General features: G+C 37.4%; 1 protein-coding gene across 1 annotated transcript in view; it reads left to right on the forward strand.

Moving 5' to 3' along the window:
- The window catches only part of LOC126825219 (ALX homeobox protein 1), a 39,574-nt gene extending 15,649 nt beyond the window's left edge, over window positions 1-23,925 (forward strand). The window contains exons 2-4 of the mRNA XM_056101981.1: window positions 483-494; window positions 13,144-13,281; window positions 23,527-23,925. Coding sequence (XP_055957956.1) covers window positions 483-494; window positions 13,144-13,281; window positions 23,527-23,925 — 549 coding nt within the window. The remainder of the gene's footprint in view (window positions 1-482; window positions 495-13,143; window positions 13,282-23,526) is intronic.
- Window positions 23,926-24,810: the final 885 nt, after the last annotated feature.

Genomic DNA, 24,810 nt, shown 5'->3' on the forward strand with positions numbered 1-24,810 from the left:
ACTTAGAAATGCCGTATAAATCTGAAATTGACAAATTCCGTATAAATCTGAAAGCTGCTTGAAATAATGTTAAAGCGACTATAAGTCTATATACAGAAGCCAGAATAATTTGTCGTCATAGTAACTCATCTTGTAATCCTACTAATTGTTGACTATGTATATTAATTTACACGCCAATGTATACACGGGTCCTCTGTTTTTTCGTCCCATCCGAACAACTAGACAACTGCCCTTGTGAAACCCTCCGCACTGCACTACTGACAAGGGGAAACCACGCCGGAAAGTCCCGATGAACTTTCTCGGCCAATGTAGGATCGCAAATGTGACGGTTTGTATACTATGTTATAACTCCGTTATGTGATTATATTTATAAATTTATAACAATATAACTAATCTATACCAAAATTAGTCTCCATTGAAACTCAAAAACTAATACCCCCCCCCCCCCCCAAAAAAAAAAAGAAGTTTATATCTAACAATAGGTACAACTACAGGTTGATGTGTTCAGAGTACACTATCTTCAACCGTTTGTGAGATAGAGAAATGCACCTGACCTGGATTAAGTTAGATAACTGATTAAAAATAGGATGTTAACAATATTTATTTTTTGAATATTTATTTTTAAACTGAGTAGATTATCCTAATAATAAATTAAATATCATAGAGAAACACAAATCTAAACTATAACAATGTATAACTCAGATTTAACATAAAATGCTCTTTCTATGTTTTAAATAAATGAGGCAATACCAAATATTATATTGTATTAATGAACAACTCTCGGAGTCCTCCGCTTTCCTCCCACGGCTAACAACCCCTACGCGCAAGCGAATTATTGAAATAAAATTGAACCATGTGTTAGTCGCAAATGACCTAGTTTGTGTCGAGTGGATGTTAAACCCCATTTCTCTCTCTGTTTGGGGGCTGCATCTATATTACCATATTTATCAAATCACCAACAAAAATGAAATGATTGAATTCTAAGAGAACACAATAAAATGTAGATAAAAAAAGTTTTATTAAAATTTGTGTATTATATGGATGGTCAATTGAACAATTGCGCAAAACAGAAGCTTAATTCAAATCTTAATCCTCCATTTTATTTAGTAGTATATATTCTAGTTAGAGAAACATCTCCTGTGTTCTGATAAAAACCGCTATAAAAGCGGCAGCTAAAGAAACCGCATGTTTTGAGTCTTGCCAACACACATCTCCACGCCAGGTTTTCTCGACTCACTCTCACTATATATATCTAGTTGCCACAACGCCTCGAATCACTTACTAGTATTATGTGTGGAAATTAACCCTGAAGATAGAATATCGCACGAACAACGGGACAAAAATCGCCAACTATTCTCTCGGGAAGACGGTCGACATTTGCGCTACATAAGAAAACATGACGAGGTCATCGGTGCTTGGAAGAAACGCAATCCGCCGTGTAAAACACGTGTTAGGCCATCCCAGTTTTCCTCTGGTAGAAAACCTCAATCAGATACGATTCGTACCACATGTGTTCTACTCTGTTCATTTATTGTACAGAAAGGCCACAACAAAACAATTACAAATAGTAGGCTCGTTGTATTTACAATTGGACAGCGTTATTCGTAATCATAGTGTTTACGAATAAAGTAGCCACGTAGATACAGGATTATGTCGTAACCACAGTGTTTACGAATAAAGATAACCTCGTAGATACAGGCTTACGTCGTAACCACGGTGTTTACGAATACAGATGACCAGGTAGATACAGGATTACGTCGTAACCATGGTGTTTACGAATACAGATAACCAGGTAGATACAGGATTACGTCGTAACCACAGTGTTTACGAATAAAAATAACCTCGTAGATACAGGCTTACGTCGTAACCACGGTGTTTACGAATACAGATGACCAGGTAGATACAGGATTACGTCGTAACCATGGTGTTTACGAATAAAGATAACCTCGTAGATACAGGATTACGTCGTAACCACGGTGTTTACGAATAAAGACGACCTCGTAGATACAGGATTACGTCGTGTTTACGAATAGAGATTACCTTGTAGATACAGGATTACCTCGTTACCATAGTGTTTACATCTTTGATCCAGAAACAAAACAACTTTGCACATAGTTTCTTATTGATGCATTTGATACATTAAAAGAACAAAAGTTTTATAAAGGGCTACCTTTTAGTTAAAATAAGACGAACAATTTTGAGTAAATTCTTAACTAAAATCTGAGAATGCTTTGTGAACTCGGGGCCAGGAGTTCACTTAACTAACCAACTTTTGTACGGTAGTAATAGTATGTCATTGTGGCAGGACCCATTCTTATTTTATGGTTGTCCAAGAATTTATTTAGAATGAACTCAGCACTATAATGTCTTCATTTACCATGTTTCAATATGTGGCCAAGATTTCCATTAACAGACACTGTTAAATTATTTCATTTGGCCTGTTCAGCTATCCTCTCTAAAAGCCACGGACACCAACCTTAAGCAAACATTGGATTGTTTTCCTACATGGGTTTGATGCTTGATACGGTTTTTATATAGACTTCTAACATCGGTGACTACACACCACGTTTCATGTAACATCACTTGTCAACAACGCTTATATTTCACGGATCGAATTAAATAAAACAAGAATAGAAACACGAGTAATAGTATAAACAGAAAATGAGAGTCAATACGCGGTTGTCTGCCCCTTAAGTTGACTCTAAATATTGTCTTATACAAGTTTACAAAGGTTTGGTTCTCTTGGGGGTTGCTTTTTATCATTTTTCATTTGACGAATTTCCATATGTGTTGTTCTTTTCCAATAATGTTATATTAATAGCTAGAAATAAAAAGTAAAACGCGAGTTATCTGCCCTTGGGTTTGATAAGAAGCTCACGTAGTGTGTGACTTAATGTGACGTCATTATCTATATACTGCCCATCGCGCGTCTGGAAAGGCTAACAAGGAACTTCTTGCTAGTCGTTTTCAACATCCTTCTTGCAAAAACACATTGTCCTTCGTACAAAATGTGGGGTTGGATTGCCCAAAGGTTAGCGCGTGCGCGTTATGTCATAAGGTCTGTCAGTGATTCAACTGGCGTGGTTTCGATTCCCCGGTTGTACGTGACAAGGAGTAGGGTCGCTTGTCCAACGTCGTGGGTTTTCTTCGGGTATTCCGGTTTCCTCCCATTGCTAAAGACCCCTACTCGCAAGCAAATAATTGAAATAAAATCGAATCGTTGTTTAGTCCCGAAATGACCTAGTTTGTGTCGAGTGGACGTTAAACCCCATTCCTCTCTTAAAACCGTTCTAATCTACTTAAAATCGGAGCCATACGAAGGCATCGAGAGTTGATTATGGTCTTGTCAAGTTAATACAAATTTAATTACTAATTTAATTAATACCCAAAGTAAGACCTGCAATTGGCAGATTTTGCTCTCACATAATGCCTGTTTATAGCGAATTAAAACAATTTTAATAGAAAACAGAAATTAATCATCTAAAAAATTCGTTTGCCCACAGATTCCTAGAATATTATCCCAAAAGTACTTAAAAAATTTATAAAATCAATTTTACCATTTTATTAATACCAGTTACTTTTAATTATAAAAACTGCGTCCTTGAAATTAAAAATCAACCGAAACGAAATTAAAATTGTAATTAAAGCACAAGTACTTACGTTGATGCCAACTACCGTCTTCTGGATGACTATGGGTGGTGTGTGAAATTACTCCGCGTGTACGCCATGTCTGCGCATTACATAACGTATGCAGTTTCATTTCGTGACCCTTGAACTCGCGGGAAAACGCCAAATTTCATACCAGGAAATTAAAATGAAAGAAGAACGAGTATGTTTATCACGTGACCCCCTACGGAGATTCTAATACATTCTAATCAGTGTATATATCATTTTCCCTTTTCTCGCTAGCTCTCGCCCACTGCGAGATAATTAGTAATAATCTTATTAAGACATGCTCACAGAGTGGTATAAACGTTCATTCTGCCAGACCTACGAGCAGTTGTCGTTAAAAACAAAATGCACCCATTTCGAAAATTATTGCAAAAGTTTCATGTACTTCCTTTCGAGAAAAATTATTTTAAATTACATTTTATTATGAAAATAGATTTAATGGTGGGCTTTACGACATGTTTAAAATTAAATGATTATAACAAAACAACAAAAAAAACGTTTGACTGATTTGTACTCGTTTGTTTAACAGAGAGAGACACAGAGGGAGAAAGGGGGAGAGAGAGAGAGTGAGAGAGAGAGAGAGAGAGAGTTTATGAATAAAGATTCCTCGTAGATACAGTATTTATGATACAGGATTACTGTAAGCCAACCTTAACCACGAACTAATCTTTGCTTTGTTAGTATTACACCAACCCTAACCACACCGAGGAGAGAGACATCGAGAGAGAGAGGGAGAGATTTAATGTCCACTCTACACAAACTAGGTAATTTCGGGACTAACAATTATATTTCATTAATTCGCGTGAATAAGGAGGGGCGGGGATGACGGGATAAACCCACGAGGTTAGGCAAGCGACCCTTGTCACGTACAAGTATGGGATTGAAACTACGCCACTTCACTCAATGACAGACCTATAGAGCTAAGACCTAATGTGGACACAATAGACCATGGTCCTTTTCCCATTGTGATCGCCATTTCTGGCAGACCTAAGGAGCTAAGACCTAAAGTTGACACATGGTCCTTACCCCATTGAGGTCGCCATTTCTGTTGACTTTTCTTTTGGTCTAGAATTGAAGAAAAGTGTTAGAATATACATTTTCTGTCGGATTTGGTGAATATTCATGATTTTGAAGCGGGAGGATAAGAGAGTTCATATGTTGGTTAAGGTGAAATATACGGCAGATAGTTATATGTTTGTGTGTATGCTACTTCCAGTTTGTGTATCTCAAGGTTTTCATGATAAACCCTATACAGGAGTCTCAGCACGACGTCTGGCTCCATCTGTGATAGAAAGCGTTCACACCAACGACAATTGGGGGAAAAGGTAGAGTAGTCAAAGCGAATAAGGCCCTACTGTTCAGTTTGTCAAATTTTTTTTCTAAAATCATTAAATCGTTAATAACATATCTTTCCTTGTCGGCCATATTTTTCAATAATTTGAGAGCTATTGACAAAACCAAAAACAACAAAAACAAATCCCGCCCTTGTTGGTTCTTGTCCGTGGTTAGTAGGTCCGATGGAATAGAATTACTGTTGATTACTGATCGGCGTTTCAAATAGGCTTCTCTGCTCTTCACCATTGCTTGATCAAGCCTTGAAACGTCGCCCAATAGTAAACAGTCATTCTATTCCAGAGGCTCGCGCCCATTGTGCTTCCGGTTCAATTAGTAAATGCCATTGACACAAATTTAAAACCAATGCGGCTGTTAGTGATCTGTAGCCATTGAGGGTGGCGGTTGTGACATTCGCAGAGTACTCAGGCAAACTCTTTGGGGATAGCCACTAGGGTCTCGTAGGATCGCCGGTTTAATTTGGCTTATGTTTAGAACTTTTAAATATAAATAATTTGAAAAGTGTAACAAATTTTAAAATAACTTTTGTGTTATTACTGTGAAGGAGGGTTGGATGGCTGAATGGTTAGCACGTGCGCGCTGTAGCATAAAGTCTGTCATTGAGTCAACTGGCGTGGTTTCGATTCCCCGGTTGTACGTGACAAGGAGTAGGGTCGCCTGTTCAACCTCGTGGGTTTTCTCCGGGTCCTCCGGTATCCTTCCACTGCCAAAGACCCCTACGCGCAAGCAAATTATGGAAATAAAATTCAACCATATGTTAGTCCCGAAATGACCTAGTATGTGTCGAGTGGACATTTAACCCCATCTCTCTCTCTCTCTCTTTCTCTGTTGAACGTGATATCCGTTATCAAGTGTAGGCGGGTGCAAACCTTTTCACCATCATGTGTGAAAATTAGAAAATAAATAGTCAATTAATGGTTACTTATGGTTAACACTGTTCCCTTGATGGAGCAATTACAAAAATACACGAAATCGCTTAAAAGATAATAACAAAAATTAGATTGAATATCTAAATCGTAATTATTTTTCTAACAAAAAATTATCAACATGAACGGACTCTTTGATGATAATATAAAAACACTTCGTAATTGATATTATTTTGTAACCAACAAATATTAAAATATTGCCGTTTCTTCAGCAGAATTAGGCGTATCATTTCCGAAATTCAAGTTTTCAAAATGTTCCTCTGAATAAGATATAATTAAAATAATACTAGCCTCTTGTCTGTCGATTACCGCCTGCCTCAGACAACACGTGGCGCGTGAAACCATCTTGATGGGGTACTAAATGATAATTAAGATTCTTTTGAAGATTTAAAAAACATTTTGTCGTTTTGGGAAAAGCTAGCTTTGACTTCCTGTCTTAACATGACAGGCCCGCAGTCAATTTAAAGTGGTTGATGCAATCTTTAGTAACGGATCTAGAATGAAACGAAGGACCTTTTGTGATTTAATTGGTATTCTATGAATTCCACATGTTCCAATCTTTAATAAAGCGAAACGAAACGAATGAGACCGTGTTTTACGATGTCAGTTTAACCAAGCGTGTGGTTAAAGAGCGGTAATTAATAATTTGATTTAATTAATTAACCAATGGAACTCGTGCTTCTAGCGTACTTCAACCCTGTCTAATCTAATCACCCGGAATCAAAGTTGATGTAGAAATCAAAGACGAGGGGAGGGAATGAATTATGGTTCTGAACTTGTGGGGGCTTCCCAAGATCAGAATTTTTAAGATGGCTGTAATGGGAAAAACTAAATTCGTATTCCGCTAAAACCAAACGAATATATTATGATGAAAAATGTGTTGTGTTGTGTTATGTTTCGTTTTTATTTTATAAAAACAAAAGCCCCTAATCTTCAAAGGAACAGTTTTTCTACAGTTGATATAAAATCAAAAGACGTGGGGAGTTGGGGGTCGATGGTAAATAAATTTTGGAATAGAACTGGTGGATGTTGCTGAACATAAGAATATTTAATTAATTGCCATAAAGGAAATGAACAAATTCGGGTTTCGCTTAAAAAAGAGACTTTGTTAATTGTCGTGACATCGTTAACAATGGCAATCGATGCTACGGTGATTTAATTATAAGGTTATCTTGGCTTAGAGTGGATCAATTTGACTGAAATATTTAGCGTATCCCCTTTACATTATCTAGTTTTAACTATTATAGTGAGAACTGCTAACTCTTTATCTTATCTCCCATAATGTATCTTTAAAAATGAAAAGAATTTTTTTTTCGTATTTTAACCGTTGTCGCATTTTGCCGCTATCGATACACCATATAATGGAGGATACAAATGGAGAGATTTTCTGTACGACAGATTCCACGCTTTTTGGCCTATAAATAGAATAATTATAAATACTTAATTCACAGTTTATTTTAACTTCCTAAAATAAAAGATTCTTCTGTGATGTCTCTAATATCAACGTAGCCCGTGTTGCTTTTATCTCGGTTTCACGTTTCTCTTATCTTCGAGAATCTTGGAGAACGTGGTAGTTCTCGTCACAATATTGATGGAATAAGACAGCACGTGGGGGAGATTTATCTGCCCTTTGTCATCTCGGACACCCAGAAATCTAATTAATTTTCCCCACTGTTTAATTATTGGCGGACATTAAAAAGAAATTCGTGAGGTATTGGGTTACGGGGGAGATGTAAGAATTAAGATGGGATCTCCTGCGATATCCACACAGATTTACGCTTTTTCTTTCATTTTGACTAATTGCTAGATTTCAGATTGTGATCTTATCAGATAAATTCATTCATCTGTTTCGACATTCACATTATTTTCGGGGTTTTTTTTACTCGAGACATTGGAAATAATTATGTTTTTGTATTCACCGTCCTTATTTTCTCCAAGAATATGAAAGAAAAATAATTAAAATATATTTTAAAGTTATCTGCTGGATATATTACTGGAATGACATTTAGTATCTGGAACATAAGAAAATTACATACTATTTATGGATAACAATTTGCGAAATCTTGTTGAAGCGTCGCAGTGAAATAAACCATAGTAATTGTAATCCATAAATATTGTTTCATTTGGATTATCATTCTAATTTAAATTGCTATTAAATTTGAATCTATTCTTTGAAAGGGATTTAGGAGTATACTCAAATAAGACATTTTTTTTTTATTTATTATTTTTTATGTTGATATGTTTGATAACGATTTGTGAAATCTTATTGAAACGTTGAAGTGTAATAAACTATAGTAATTGTTATCCATAAATATTGTTTTATTGGATTATATCCTGTGGATGAATTTTGTATTCTTTTTAGATTATTTAAAATCTGCGCGAATCATTTAATAATAAACTATAACACATACTTATGGAAGAACAATTACTGATTTTATTTAGGCGACGTTTCGAAGAGTATTCTCTCAACGTTTTCAAGGCAGTAATACTATTAGCTTGATAACGTCGAGAGAATACTCTTCGAAACGTCGCCTAAATAAAATCAGTAAATAAATAAATAGCTGTTTTTCCATAAGTATGTGTTATAGTTTATTGCTCTATCCAGTTACTAAATGCCACTTAAAGATTATAATCATACAATAATGATGTCAATTTTAAAACAAATATGTAATTATATTTGATGAATTGAAAGATATATATATTTTATTAGTCACTTAAATGAAAAGTCAAGAAATACACAAATTCTTATTATTAGATAACTTGTGGAAACTATATACATAGTTCATTTTAGTCTAACATTTGCAGTTCACCTCCTTTTTCCTTACGTATTCTGAATGACTTTAAGTTGGGTTTTAGTCGCACCAATCTAGGCTTAAATTAGCGATTTTAATATCACCTGCGAAACACGACCAATACAATATAGGTGTAAATACATAAGATAAAGGTAAGAGAGAAAGTATTAGTATTTTTCTACTGATAACAACCCCATGATATGCAATTTTATATTTGACCATGTTTCAAAGGAGATCCCGGTTTTTAAAAGATATATGATATTATTTTATAATTATGTTTTATTTAATATTAATCTGTATTTTAGAAATGTATAGATATATCCAGTGTCCCATAGGCCATTATGGCCGGGCGGTGTTCTCTTTAATTAAGTTTTTAACTGAATTATGATATGTAAATGTACACCGAGTGACACTTTAATAAACACTTCATCTTCTTCTGTAAATAAGGGGTTTGAATATTACCTGTGAAACACACCTGTGGAACCAATAGAATCTAGGTGTGAATTATATAGACGTTTAAAGTTAACCTGTATAACAGGTATTTATTTTACTTATATCCCCCAATATATACCGGTATTTATTTACTTCCGTTATTTCTGGTGTAAAGGTGTGCGACAAGGGGGCGTGACGTGACCAATGTTATTTATATACTTTATTTATGACATTAGTATTAAACGATTTATTGTGATAAGTTACATGCGCTTCAGTTAGAATTTGTTTATTTTCCTGTATTGTCTCCATGATTAGTAGATTGAACGAAGATGTCGGCGAAAACTACAAAGAAACGAATTGATGGGGTGTTATTCGTGGTAAATGCCTTCGACTGTAACTGGGGGGTTGGATGGCCGAATGGTTAGCGCGTGCGGGTTATATCATTAAGGGTTGTCATTGAGTCAACTAGCGTGGTTAAAAATTTCGCAGCAATCGGCACACTCTGCAGACGATGTAAAACAAACCAGTGTCACCCATAAGTGATTCGTGAAATCTTTTGTTGTTTATTACAAATGTAACGCCCAATATATTAAAATATGATATTATGGACAGGTTGATTTTAATTAAGTTAGTTAGATATGAAGGAGTGCTACAAATCTTTTGATGGGCTGCGTCTTTCAAGTCGAAGGAATTGAAGCCGGGGGATTATCTATTGATGATAGATTGTTTTTGTTTTTGTCAAATTAAATGTTAAATAATCAATGTAAGTACATTATAACCCGCATTAAGCCATGAAAAATAATTTAACTTTGTCCGATATTATGGCCAGGATCTTTGAATTTAAGAGTCCGTTTTCATTAGCTCAGTCGGAGCAGAACTGTAGATAGTTAAACCCCCATTTCTTTTCATTTCATTTCGAATTTAAGAAAATAATATAAAAAGGGCATCGAAAGAATAATGATCGACAAATTTGGAATTATGTTCAAAATCTGACTACGGACTGCTGACCCTAACCCATGTTCGACGTGAAATAAAACACGGGTAATGTCGGGTTTGGATCTTATTATTTTCGCCGTTTCTGTTCAGAAACCAAGTCAGGTTTTGATTTTATTTGTTTTATATTAACTGTATGAAACGGGCCATTGTTTCCTTCTGTCAAAAAGTTTCCAAAGTAAATATCAGCACTCCAGGATAAATTTTAATATCGTGTATCCGTTTGGTAAGAGGCCTCTTACATATAAAAACAATCTTCTACTTTTCTATGTAAAAATAAACAGTAAATTTCAACAGTGACCTAAAGTCGTTTCCCCGAGGTTTATTATAACGCACGGTAGGTAGGTATATACGAAGACGTGTTCGTTCACGGCTGGTCTTAGCGTCACGTTAACGATTTAAAGGCGAGCCCTACACGTGGCGAACAGGGCCCGGAGTATCACAAGGGGACAGAGGCCGTGTTTAAACAGAACTAAAGGAGGAGCACGGTACATTGTGTGAGTGTCAAATCTGCTGTATAGGTGTATTTAATCGGTAGAAAATAACAGAGGACCGTGTTTTAATTGCGGTGTATATCCGCGAACATGTAACAAGGTCATATTGAATATTAAATACAGGTGACTTCGATTTCCTATACACGGTTCTTATTAGCGCCATAATTGCTTGCTAACCGTTCGTTTGTTTACTTTTAAAATAAATGTGATCAGTATATTTATTTTGTTTGCCAGTTTGGTAGCTAATTCGACTGTTCTGGCAGACAGCGAAACATGTCTACCCCAGGCCGGTAAAGGTCACAAATACACATGTTAACATAGAAGTATAGAAAACTAACGGTGTAGACCACGTGGGTATAGATATATCTATCTATAATATACTCATTCTATACTCTGCTATAAGTCAATAGGAACCATTATAACTCGCATCAACAGCTTCATATAAAAGTCATCCGGAGTTAAAACGCCGTTTATCTTGTAGTTCGCGGAAACAGGTGTACAGGGCTACTTTTATTTAGGCGACAACTAAATTATTTAAACCAGGTTTATCAAAGGCCATTGTCCCATCGCATCTTGACCTGAGAAAATTAATTTAACGAAAGCTACAAACTCGCTTCCTTTTGGGTTTTTTTTTTTGGGGGGGGGGGGGGCTGTGGTTTTGATAACATGGATTCGTGACTCGCATCTCTGATCTTTAATGCATTAATTATGTTGTTACATCCAGACCACAAGGATCGTAAGATAGCATACGTTGGACCCCACGCTTGCCAGGTGGCCTGTCTAACCCCGTGGATTTTCTCCGTGTGCTGTTTACTTGACAATAAAACACAATAAGACCATAAAGCAACAACTAAACTGTAAAAACAAAATGTTGACAATTTTCTCTAAAATGAAATGAAATGGGGTTTAACGTATACTTGCACGTAAAAGATCCCTTGGCAGTTGAAATTCGATGTAAGAGTAGGCGGAAACGCCACTGTCCAGGCAAAATTACCCCCATAGCACACTGCGTGGCATAAGCCCGTCTTCGTAGAAGAAATGAAATGAAATGGGGTTTAACGCCCCACTGTTCTTTCTGCTCCGTCATTGAGTCGACTGGCGTGGTTTCGAATCCCCGGTTGTACGTGCCAAGGAGTAGGGTCGCCTGTCCAACCTCGTGGGTTTTCTCCGGGTCCTCCGGTTTCCTCCCACTGCTAAAGACCCCTACGCGCAAGCGAATTATGTAAATAAAATTAAACCATATGTTAGTCCCGAAATGACCTAGTTTGTGTCGAGTGGACGTTAAACCCCATTTTTCTCTCTCTCTCTTTCTGCTCCGACCTGGGCCAATGAAGACGGGCATACGCCATACAGTGTGCTATGAGGGAAATTTTACCCGGATAGCGGCTCTACGGCCTACTCTTATATCGAATTCCAAATGTCAAGGGCTCTTTTACGTGCACTCCAATTTGTGCACTGAACCTCGGTTTGATTGCGCAGAAAAGTTGAATGATAAACCCCATTTCATTTAATTTCATTTTTGTATTTAGTTGTATTCTGAAATAAAACTACTATAGGTTTATGTGTATTTAAATTTATTTTTTTTAAACAATATTTGTATTCGGGATATCTGAATAGGACGTGGGAACAGGCTTAGCCTGTGTAAAACCCCTTTCCCTGCATATAACTTTGACTATTATGTTAAACATATTGTCGATGAAATGTGAAGAAACTGCAAAATTTAGTCACAATGCAATAGCTGACAAAATAGAAACGCCTTATTTCTGACCAAAAAAACTCGCGACTCAGATTTTTTATGTAACTTCCAGAATATAAATACATGAGTAATACTTTTGTACGTTTCATGATTTTATTCAAATTTAACACCTAATGTATTATTAATATCATTTTATTATCAGGAAATTGTGAATTTGCATCTACGTGCACATGCTGTTTCAATAACAGGGCTATTTTATTATTTAATCGTACAAAAAGTTCCTGTTCCCTGGAAACGTGAATCTTATTAATTATAGTTTAAGACCTACCTCAACGAGCAATAAAATCTTTCAGAAAAAACCTGAAAAAAAAGTTAATAAAAAATAATAAATATTATTTTACTTTATTTATAAAAATTAAACGATTGGATTTCAGCTTATCTTTTCTTGTTTTTCATTTTAAACAAACAGTTGTTGTTGTATTCTGAATTTCTTCTAGAGTGGTTCCCCCTTGTCAGTGATGCAGCACGGGGGGCCTGACAAGGACAGTTGTCTAATCGTTCGGGTTGGACGAAAACCCGAGGTCCCGTGTACACATTGGCGTGTACGTAAAAGATTCCTTGACAGTTGAAATTCGATAAAAGAGTAGGCCGTAGTGCCACTGTCCGGGAAAAATTTCCCTCATAGCACACTGTATGGCGTATGTCACTCTTTATTAGCCCAGTCGGAGCAGAACAGTAGGACGTTAAACCCCATTTCATTTCATTTCATTTATTCTGTATTTCAGGTCTGGTTTCAAAATCGCAGAGCAAAATGGCGGAAAAGAGAAAGATTCGGGCAGCTACAAACCATGCGTGCCATGGCAACCGCTGCTACCCATGGTTACGAGATGCAATTAGGACCCCGCCATGACACTTATTCTCAGGTATGTAGTAGTTAATTTCAGAATTCCCGAATTTGGAGATCAGAAATATTTTAAATTTTCGATACATAAAAATTGATGTGATTATTAAGGTAATACAAATCAAACCGCGAGGCAAGAAAACGTTTTTTTCCTGTAATATTTACCTTCAATCACAATCACAGAAATGGGGTTTAACGTCCTACTTTTCGGCACCAACTGGGCTGATGAAGACGAGCGTAGGCCATACAGTACGATACCAAGAGTTCTCGTCAATGTGTACACGGAAACCCGGTTTTTCGTCCTATCCGAAGAACTCGGGCAAACCACGCGGGAAGTTCCCAAGGAACTCTCTTGACCAATATCAGGAACTTCCGCACTGCCGCCTTAACAAAAAGTTGTGAAGTAGAAATAGCTGTTTTGAATGAAAGAAAATCGCTGTTTAAATTATTCGCGATTCTAACGAGGATTTTAAGGTGTGCTTGTTTTAAAGACTGAAACGACGATGTTGATTTTTTTTTCTGGATTATATATTTGATTTTATAATTTTTAGTGGTGGTAAAATTAAACAAAGCTTAAATATTGGACCTTGTATTCAGTCTTTGTAGTCCGGTGGCTGAAGGGGTGGGGGGGGGGGATCGCCACCCGGGCTGTGAATTTGTGAGACCAAGTTTTTCTAGACAAGTTTTTTGCTTAGATTCCGAATCTGGGTGGTGATCGGGCGTTTGAGGGGGCGTTTTCGAGATACGGGGGGTGGGGTGGGGGTTCAATGTCTAAAATTGGGGGAAAATGTGATTATGTTGACATAAATGATGATCATGTTATATATTAATAAAACATAAATTTCTAGGACTGCCCATCTCTAAATAAGTGTTTATGATGCCCCTGGACAACTGTTTTGATTTGTGGAGAGGTGCGGTGGGTGGTTACTGGTGTGTGTATGGGAAGGAGAGGGGGGGGGGTAAGTTCACGTCGATTTAAATGATGATTTCCATAGAGCTTGATGGAACATCTCTAAATCTGTTTATACGATTCACATTGGGGATAATGGCGACGGGTATAGCCCATACAGTGTGCTATGAGGGAAATTTTGCCCGGACTACGGCCTACTCTTACTTTTAATTCAAACTGTCAAGGGATCTTTAACGTGCATGCCAATGTATACACGGCACCGTGGTTGTTCGTCCCAGTCACTGTTCCTTGTCCCGTCTTCATTAGCCCGGGGATGGGGGGGGGGAGGGGTGGATGGCCGAATGGTTAGCATGGTGCGCGCTGTATCATGAGACACGGCGACTCGATGCGTGTGGCACTGGCTCACTAACCAGTATGGTTAGTGCGTGTGGCACTGGCTCACTAACCAGTATGGTTAGTGCGTGTGGCACTGGCTCACTAACCAGTATGGTTAGTGCGTGTGCATTATATACTATTCAAAAAAAGTAGGGGATATTTGATTTTGGGGGCATAATACTAAAATATGCAAATGACTAAGAAAAAAGTCACTATAGAACCTAACAGAAGAAACATTTCCAGTTACATGTGACGCCCAAACGCACCAATAGCTACCGCATGGAATGCAGGTGATGCTTGGGATCATCATGGGGGTCCAACCCAAGATTTGCACGACTCTGACTTTGAATGTTACAGTCATTGTGGCATTGAATTCCAGGGTGGAAACATCAGTTTAATTGTTTTAGTGTCCAGAAAACAAATTTTGATATGCGTCGGCTTACCCAAAATGAAAGGTTACGTGCCCTTGGCATGCTACAGATCGGCACAACACAGGCGGTTGTGGCGCGGACGATGAATGTTTCTCAGTCTGTCATAAGCAGGCTATGGTCCAGATACCGTGATACACAATCTGTACAGGACAGACCACGCTCAGGTCGACCAAGGGCGACAACTCAAGCCCAGGATCGATTTATCCGTACCTTGGCCTTGAGAAATCGTGTCATCACAGCAAATCAGATCAGCGCTCGTCTTCAAACAGACACTGGTGTGAGAGTGAGTGGCCAGACGATTCGGAATCGACTGCATAGGGGTCACCTTCGCGCCCGACGTCCTCGCGTAATCCCTTGTTTGAGAGATCATCACATTCAGGCAAGACGTCGTTGGTGTAGGGATCGTCAACACTGGGATAATCGACGCTGGAGCAATGTGATGTTTTCAGATGAGTCAAGGTTCACTGTTGATTTTTTGGACAGACGTAGGAGGGTGTGGCGTCGTCGAAACGAGCGCTTCCAAGACGTTAACGTCATCAGACATGATCGATTTGGGGGTGGTTCTGTTATGGTGTGGGGAGGCATCACTGTTGCTGGAAGAACGGCTTTACATGTTGTTGCAGGGCGTGTTACAGGCCAGTACTACCGGGACAACATCTTGGCAGTCCATGTTGTGCCGTTCGCACAACGTCATGGCCGCCGTTTCATCTTCCAGGATGACAACGCAAGATGTCACAGGGCCAGGATCGTTACAGGTTACCTCCAACAACAGAACATCACCACATTAGCTTGGCCAGCACTGAGTCCCGACCTCTCCCCCATCGAGCATGTCTGGGACATGCTTGGACAGCGGTTACGTCAACGTCAACAACGTCCTGCCAATGTCCAAGAACTTGCTGCTGCGTTGCAACAGGAATGGGACAATCTGGACCAAAATGACCTTAGACGTCTCATTAGGAGTATGCCACATCGGATCAATGCTTGTTTGGCAAACAGAGGAGGATTTACCCGTTACTGACTTGGTTGTGATGCTGTGGTAACTTTGCTGTTTGACCCCGGGTATCATTTTACCCTTATAATGGTCAGTCTGTGCCTTACTAAGTCTAACGATCATTTGGAATAAATCGATGAATGTGAACTTCATTTCATTTTGTCATTTGTTTCTTCGTCAGTTTCATTAGGTGACTTTAATAACACTTAAAAATCAAATATCCCCTACTTTTTTTGAATAGTATATTATAAAGTCTGTCATTGAGTTAACTGGCGTGGTTTCGAATTCCCAGTTGTACGTGATAAGGAGTAGGGTTGCCTGTCCAACCTCGTGGGTTTTCTCCGGGTCCTTCGGTTTCCTCCCACTGCTAAAGACCCCTAGTCTGTGTCGAGTGGACGTTAAAATCTCTCTCTCTCTCTCTCTCTCTCTCTCTCTCTGTCTCTCTCTCATTAGCCCAGTTTGGAGCAGAACAGTAGGACGTTAAACCCCCCATTTCATTTCATTTCATTTCACTGTTCCGTGAACAAATGAAGAAAATGATTATTGATCATCTAGGGATTAACGCCAGCTTCTACCGAGTGTGATATCGCAGACAGATTGACCCCTGGCGCCTTGAGGCCTTAATTCCAACCACTGTCCGATACGTCTCCTAGAAATCTCGTCTCCGTAAATTTAAGCTTTCAATTTTATTCATTTAATGTGTTATTCTTTCTCAAATTGTCACCACATTGTTTCAATACAAACTACAAACAATTCGCATTTTACAGTTATTCTAAAATCCTTCTTTATAAATTGACAACATGGCTTTAGTTGACCCCGACGGCTAAAGGAAGAAGAAAAAATTGTTTTGGCGGGGTAATTGTTTGTAATTAGGTCGAACACTATGTTAATATGCGGCCTAGTAGACATAATAATCATGCAAGTTACCACGAATGTTGAAAAACCACGGGCGAACAATTTATCCGACATTCTTGCAAACATAGGCGAACATATTGCGCGTGTTTTTCATCTCGCTGATTATTCTCTCAATTTCTTGACTCAACATTTCGGAAATATCATGGCGGAAAAATTACACTTCCCGTAGTTGCCCCGGTCTGATCTTTACGTATTATATCTCGCAGTGACGAGATGCCAGAGAACAGAATATAAATATCAAGCGAAAATCATACAGCTCGGGTCTGGAGGATGGGGTCACATATGTTTAAGAGCTGGCGATTGTTGGCTCTCTGATCGCTATATGATTCACTCCCAGCTTCACGATTATCAAAATACCAGCAACTGGGCAAATACAGAAATCACACGCGAAGAAACGAAGAAAAACCCGAAATATTTCGGGGAATACGCGAAACAAAAAAAATATATTAATGGATAATCCGTAATTTATTGGTTACTCCTTAAATGTAGGTAATAATCCGCAATTTTTATTAATTGTTTCAAGCGTTTTATAAGATTTATTCGGCGATATATATTTTTTTTATATTTTATAGTTTGCTCGTTTGTCTTTTTATTGTTAGAGCAAAAACAGTTTGTGAAACAAAGCACTAAGGATAGCGGCGATATTACAAAATCGTATTATCTCGAACTCGAAATAATCAGTAAAAATTACAAAATCATACTATCTCGAACTCGAAACAAAGATACCGTTTTTTTTTATTAAATCAAATGACAGAGGTTCTACTAATCGCCGGCTAGGGTCGATAACAGGGATTTTTTGTGGGATTTTTTTTTTTTTTTTTGGGGGGGGGGGGGGGTGTCAATTTCAGTTACATATAAGTTTATCAATTTTGTATGCAGTCTTTTAAATTTGAATACTGTAAAAGCTAAAGTAGAACTTTGCACGAGCATTTAGAACTCCTAATACGAATATTGTAAAAGCTAAAGTTCTCTGGTTATAAATCTTAAATGAAACAAACACTGTATTAGGTGTATAGCAAGTTTATGAGGAGTCTACTAGATGTCTTCCTTTTATAGTTAGATTATACATTCCTAGTTTATAGCAGCCAATTTAGTTCAATTAAAGTTTATTGTCTGTAACTAAAGACGCAGCCCTCACAACACTTGCTAATACAGCTTATACCGGAATTCATCTAATTAAACATACATTATGCAAGAGCTAAATTTGTCTATTGCAGGTCTTTATTTAGGCCTGAAATGTTATCTAAATTATTAATAAGACATTAATTAACCTATCCAGACCATAATCAACTCTAGATGGCATCGCTAGCCTGCGATCTTTAGTGGATTGTGAGCCGATTTACTGCATAACTTTCCTTCACGATTTAACGATTAATTGGATAATCGAGACTATACTGTTTATTGTACTGACTTTAGTAATGATGATCGAGGCTAGGCGGAAACTTCAATCGCTTCGTCCTCGGTTCATAGTGGACCAATTTGAATGAAATTTTTAGCAAATTGCCTTTACATTATCTAGTTTGTAACTATTATAGTGAGAACTGCCAACTCGTTATCGAATCTCCCATAATGTATCTTTAATGTAGCGTTTAGAATAATCTTTAAAACATCAAGAGGGATTATAAGATTTAAAATATACAATAAAATACTAACTACTACAGTATGACAAAAACACACCTGATTGAAAGGATCATTAAACAATTAAATCCAACGAATACAATGTACAACAATAATTCATAATGTATCTTGTCTGAATAAATATAGCTATAAAATACCTGGTAAAACAAAAAAATAAAGAGAATGAAAACTGACCAAAATAAATAACATTAGAGAAATTCATTTTCTTCAAATAAAAAATAATCTTTTCCCTTTTTGGAATTCTAAGCTCGAATCTTTTGATACTAATAATTGTAGTAATATTATAAAAATATGAAAAAACTGTCACAAAATAGAAGATCATTATTATAAGAAGACATTAAAAAAAATATATAATATGTTTGAAAAAAATAGCCACAATTTACAGTCCCAACCTAGCTAAATCTTTTAATATTAACAATTGTAATAATATTATAAAAATATAAAAAAAACCTGTCACGAAATAGACGATTATTATTATACGACGACTTTTAAAAAAATATGTGGAATAAAGTCACAGTTTACGGTCCCAAGCTATAGCTAAATATCTCCCACGAATTTTTTCAAGCGGGTCTCCATGTGTGGATGGAATTCCTGAACGGTGTTTGAGGAATTTGTTCCCTGTTTATGGAGGGAGTCGGTGTTAACCCATGTTAACCCCCTGGACAGAAGGACAATGGGGTTAAAACGAAGTCTCCAAAACCCACGTGTTCACATCATGTTCACTTCAAATGTATAGATTGTTTGCTTTTAGATCGACCGAAATGATAAAATGTATTTTTGGGGGAAAAGGTAGGAAAGCGACTTTTTGTATAAACAAAATATCTAATAGATTATTTCCAAATAAAGTCGTGGGTTCCAGGACACTCTTTCTCGAAATCTTAACTAAAGATAAAATCCAAATTTTAGTAGATACTTAAATTTTGATTGGCTAAGCACTAAAATCAATCTAATATTATCCAATCAAATTACTAAAATTTGGATTTTATCTTAGTTAAAATTTCGTGAAACAGGCTCCTGATCTCCAAAAGTTGACCGGTTGGTGATACTCTACAAAAATTTAACAAACAAACAAATAAAGATGATTATGTCTTCATTACCCTGGTTGCTTACGAAACTAGGACGCCAAACCCGATTTCATTTCATTGCATTTATGAAATTGTATCTAACATGATTTAATTTGGTGTCCGAGATTTATTAAATAGACTGAATCGGGCCCCGAGTTCACAAAGCATTCTCAGACTTAAGTCAAGAATTTACTCAAAATTGATCACCTTAATGTAACCAAAATATAGCCCATTATAAAACTTTTGTTGTTTTAATATATCAAATACCCTAATAAGAAACTATGTGCAAAGTTTTATGTTTCCGGATCAAAGATATTTCTCATAAACAGTGATTGAAAGTTGAGTAAATTCTCAACTTAAAGATGGGTTCCCGCGTACAAACTCGGTGATTTAATGGTATATATGGATCAAAAACATATTCAAACTAATTAATTTGTCATAATTATGCTTCAAATCCTTCTCAAACATTGTAATTGCGAAGGAATGCCCTGCTATTAAAATTCGATCAAACCAGGTCATGTTTACGTCACGTCTTGGGAGTCAGAGGAGAATTCATTGCATACATAAGACGATGTTGTCTTTAATCGCTTACTATTTATTATAAATTTCGAATCCTAATTAAATTCTCGGATTATCCACTACCCGCGTCTTTTTCCGTCATTTTTATCTCAGATAGTATTGTACGTTTAACTCTTCATAAAGTTTATCAACTTGTACATCAAGCGCTCAATGTTCGCTTGTGACCTTTGACACCACGCGTGCAGAAGTTCTTAATCGTCGGGCTGTTGATTAGGGGAACCCTTACATTTTTGTCCTGTATACGCTCCATGAGTGTTTTTCGGGGAATCCAGTATTTTTCTAGTAAGATTGGATATCTCTACTTTCCATATATACCAAAATTGCCATACTTTTATTGGAAATAACCACCCGATAAATACTTTTCTGGGAACCCATCTTTAAGTCTGAGAATACTTTATGAACTTGGGGCCTGGAATGACAGTCAGAATTTCCTGGGTGGGATTCCCAGCATGGGTAGATTTGAAATTTCGGAATATTACAAGTCCGGCCCGCTGTTGGGGCAGACAAAGAATGTGTGTCTAATCGTTCGTGTAGGAAGATAAACCGAGATTCCTTGTACAAGTTAGCAGCGCACGTTAAAGATCCTTTGAGTTCGAATAGGAGTAGATGGAAACATCGAGCACCTCACCCAGAAATAAAAAAATAAAACAAAATGTCGACTCACTCCATTTCATTTTATTTACGTTGTCACGTCTCGTCATTTGTTCAGCTCCGGATACCCAAATCTGGTCTATTTATTGAGTGACGGGTATCGTGTACTTGGCAGAATATGATTAACTGATTCCCATTTCCTCTGCAGCACGGGGAACTGGTTGCGCTTTAAATCATAAGGCCTGTCATTGAGTTAAGTCACGTGGGTACGATCCCAGGCACGTAGGGTACATCTACCTAGCCCATAAATGTAAGTCCCGAAATGAAATAGTTTGGGTCGAGTGGACGTCAAAGCCCACCTCTCAATTCCCCTATTGTACGTGGCAAGGGGAAGTAGGGTCGCCTTTCCCTTTCCAACCGCGTGGGGTTTCTCTGGGTCATCCGATTTCCTCCCACTGCTAAAGCGTATTATTGGAATAAAATTGAAACCTCTCTCTCTCCCTCTCTCTCTCTCTCTCTCTCTCGCCTATCAAACCTCGTGGGGTTCTCTGGGTCATCCGATTTCCTCCCACTGCTAAAGCTCTTTCTCTCTCTCTCTCCCTTCCCCCCCCCCCCTCTCTCTCTCTCTCTCTCTCTCTCTCTATCTTTCTCTCGTCGTGAATAATTAAAATCAGTCGTGCCATAGAATTCTAGAAACTCATTATAAAACAATAAAATCATATGTGTTCGTCATTTTTATAACTGACAAATTCTTGTAATAAACAAATATATTAATGGCAATATATATTACTTTAGATATTTTATAAAATAAAAACAATGAATATACAAGAAAATTGGAAATGCAAACAAAGTCGTGATGGCTGTTTATGGCAAGAATCCCATGGGGATATTTTGTGACTGGTTAAAAGAGACTGCAGAATATCTTTTACTTTTGGAATTTTCGTTTCGTATTTGTCATTTCTCTAGGGGGCCATGTCTCATCTGTTATACCACATTTCGTCTCGGTTTATGAGAAAAGGAATCAGATTTTTTTTATTGTCTTGTTTAAATCATTTGGAGCTCGTAGACAAACTTCTCAGTGATAATATTGTTTCAGTCATAACGGAAAGAGGGATCAACTATTTCGTGTCGTTCTGGTTTTGGAAATATTTTCATTCCATATTTTTGATAAACAATGAAAAAGTTGTGCTAGTTTAAGGGTGGCTTGCCTGCTGTTTTTCTTAAATATATAAAATTATTTTAAACACTTATATACACATTTCCCTGGTAGTACAGGCCTCCAAGTTAAGTTGTCGTTTGTTTTTTTAATTTTCAATTCATTTATGTTCGTTTTATATTGTATTTGAATTCAACTTTTGAACGAAACATTAGACGCGAGTGACGAGTCTCTTGTGCAAATGTCAACTTTGATTAATTCTGAACGAGTTAAATATCACTTAAATTTAACCAGATCCATATGCATTTATTTCAGTTATTTAAATACATATTGGATTGGATTTCAGACGGGTTTCATGATAACAAACAATCTACTCTTGTGGTGTATTTCATAAATGTTGAAAATTAACAATAGGACTTGTGTACCGGCTTTGCCGAATGTGTTTGTCACTTCTCTCGCGATTTCTGTATTTCAAATCGAAAGACAATCTGCATGATTAAAACACAGAGCCTATTTCGTTTCGTTTTTTTATAGTTCAAAATTTTGTTTTACTGGTCTTTACTACACTAGGATCTGGAAGAGTTGTTATATAACCTGCGTTCTGGATGATGTGAGAGATTAGCCAATGAAACGGTCTGTTACTCTAAGTTTTTTGGCGTGAGGTGCACGAAACTGTGGGTAATCTACTAGAAACATCAACGATGATTAATTAATCAAATGTCTGACGTCATAGGTCAAAAGCCGCTCGTATGACCACTGACGTGACCTTCCACTACAACTGGTCAGATCTTCATGTAGTGTAGGCCATCGAAAGTATAAAAAACGAAACGAAATATAGATCTGTATTTTAATCAGATTCATCTAAAGATTTAGTTTGTAATCTTCTCGTTCGGGTGAAGGTCTTCCCAAAAAAACGAAAAACGAAAATGATTTAAAGCTCTGCCAATTCGAGTACGATCGATTTGAAATTTGTCAGGCCCGAGAGAGAGAGAGATGGGGTTTAACGTCCACTCGACACAAACTACGTCATTTTGGGACTTACATATGGTTCAATTTTATTTCAATAATTCACTTGCGCATAGGGGTCTTTAGCAGTGGGAGGAAACCGGAGGACCCGGAGAAAATCCACGAGGTTGGACAGTCGACCCTACTCCTTGTCACGCACAACCGGGGATTCGAAACCACGCCAGTCGACTCAATAACAGACTTTATGATACAGCGCGCAGCGCGCACGTGCTAGCCATCCCCCCCTCTCAAATGATTAAGCATACTATGTCTCGTGCTAGACCGCCGTCACTTCGGCTACGAGACAATAGTTATCTGCTTTTCTTATTGGTATTTTAGCGGAGGGCCTGACAAGGACAGTTGTCTAGTCGTTCGGATGGGACGAAAAACCGAGGTCCCGTGTACACCTTGGCGTGCACGTAAAAGATCCCTTGACAGTTGGAATTCGATATAAGAGTATAGGCCATAGCGCCGCTACCTGGGCAACATTTCCCGCATAGCACACTGTATGGCGTATGCCTGTCTTTATTAGCCCAGTTCGGAGCATTTTTAGCGGCATATTACAAATATATTTTAAGATATAATTATCAATTTATTTTATTTTTTTTTCAGATGCAACACAATCCATGGGCAGCTAATGGTCCAGCTCAGTATCCCATGACAACAATGCCCGGGATGGGTAGTTCCTGTATGGCTGGACAAAACGATCTACCAAGCTTCATGGGATTGGCTCATCAAAATTCTCTGGCGGCAAATCAGTTCGCTGCTAATCAGTTGGCTGCCAATCAATTCGCTGCTGGTCAGCTCGCAGCCAATCAGCTTGCAGCCAGTCAGCGGTCATCAGGGGGACTAACTCACAGTAACCATGGCTCTATGCCTTTTCCTAATGCTCAAGTCGGTCTGGACACGGGGATGGACCCTGAATTACGAAGCTCCAGTATTGCTGCGCTCAGATTAAAAGCCCGTGAACACAGTGTGTCTATGGGACTTCTAAGTGCATACGGTAAATAACTGTTTATGAGGACTGATGAAACTATTAAACAAAAAATATGGTCAAAAATCAAGAATCTATGCAAATATATTTTACGATATCCGCCAGGACATACAACGAATGATGTTGTGTTTAATCATCTGGTGCTGCCAGGGCCAAAAGCAGATTTAAAAAAAAAAGAAGTTAGAGTATATTAATATGAAATGGATGACTGCTCGTGGAAATGTAAGATTTCACGTTGACTCTTTGTTGCCATAGAAACAATACAGACGTGTCATAAAAACTAACTTTATTAATCTGTGTAGGCCTACAAGTGGGACATTGTCAAGCTGTGTGTCCTTTGGACTGGACTGTTCGGGACTAATTAATTACCACGGTTGGTGCCTTGTAAATAGAAAAGACTCAATGTTCGCGCAATCTGTAAATTGTGCCAAATCTGAAAAAAGGGGAGATAACCAAAGCATTATCAGCGAGTTGTCTTTTCTTTGAAGTAATTTAATATTTTAATTATATTTTAAAGTGAGCTAATTATATATAGTGCTTCTACTAATGCTTACTAAAAATCAATTTCAATTTATACATCTGCATGAATTATTTTACGGAAAATGAATTATGAAAAAAAAACCCCAAAAAACCCCAAAAATCTCCCAAAACATGCACATCAGATATAATTAGTATCATAACGCATTATAAAGCGATAATCTAATTTATATAATGGTGGTCAAATGATACAAACGAAAAACGAACACGAATTTTTATAATTAACGGTTTTTAACGTTGTGAAAATCAAACAGGCACGAATCAACTATTTGTATTATTTTTTTTTAGTCAGATTCCAGAATAAATGAAAGTTCTGTATGTTGTTGAGGTTATTATTTAGTTAATCAGAAATCATTAAATTAAAT

The sequence above is a fragment of the Patella vulgata genome, chromosome 6, assembly GCF_932274485.2.
Source record: "Patella vulgata chromosome 6, xgPatVulg1.2, whole genome shotgun sequence".
NCBI lineage: Eukaryota > Metazoa > Mollusca > Gastropoda > Patellidae > Patella > Patella vulgata.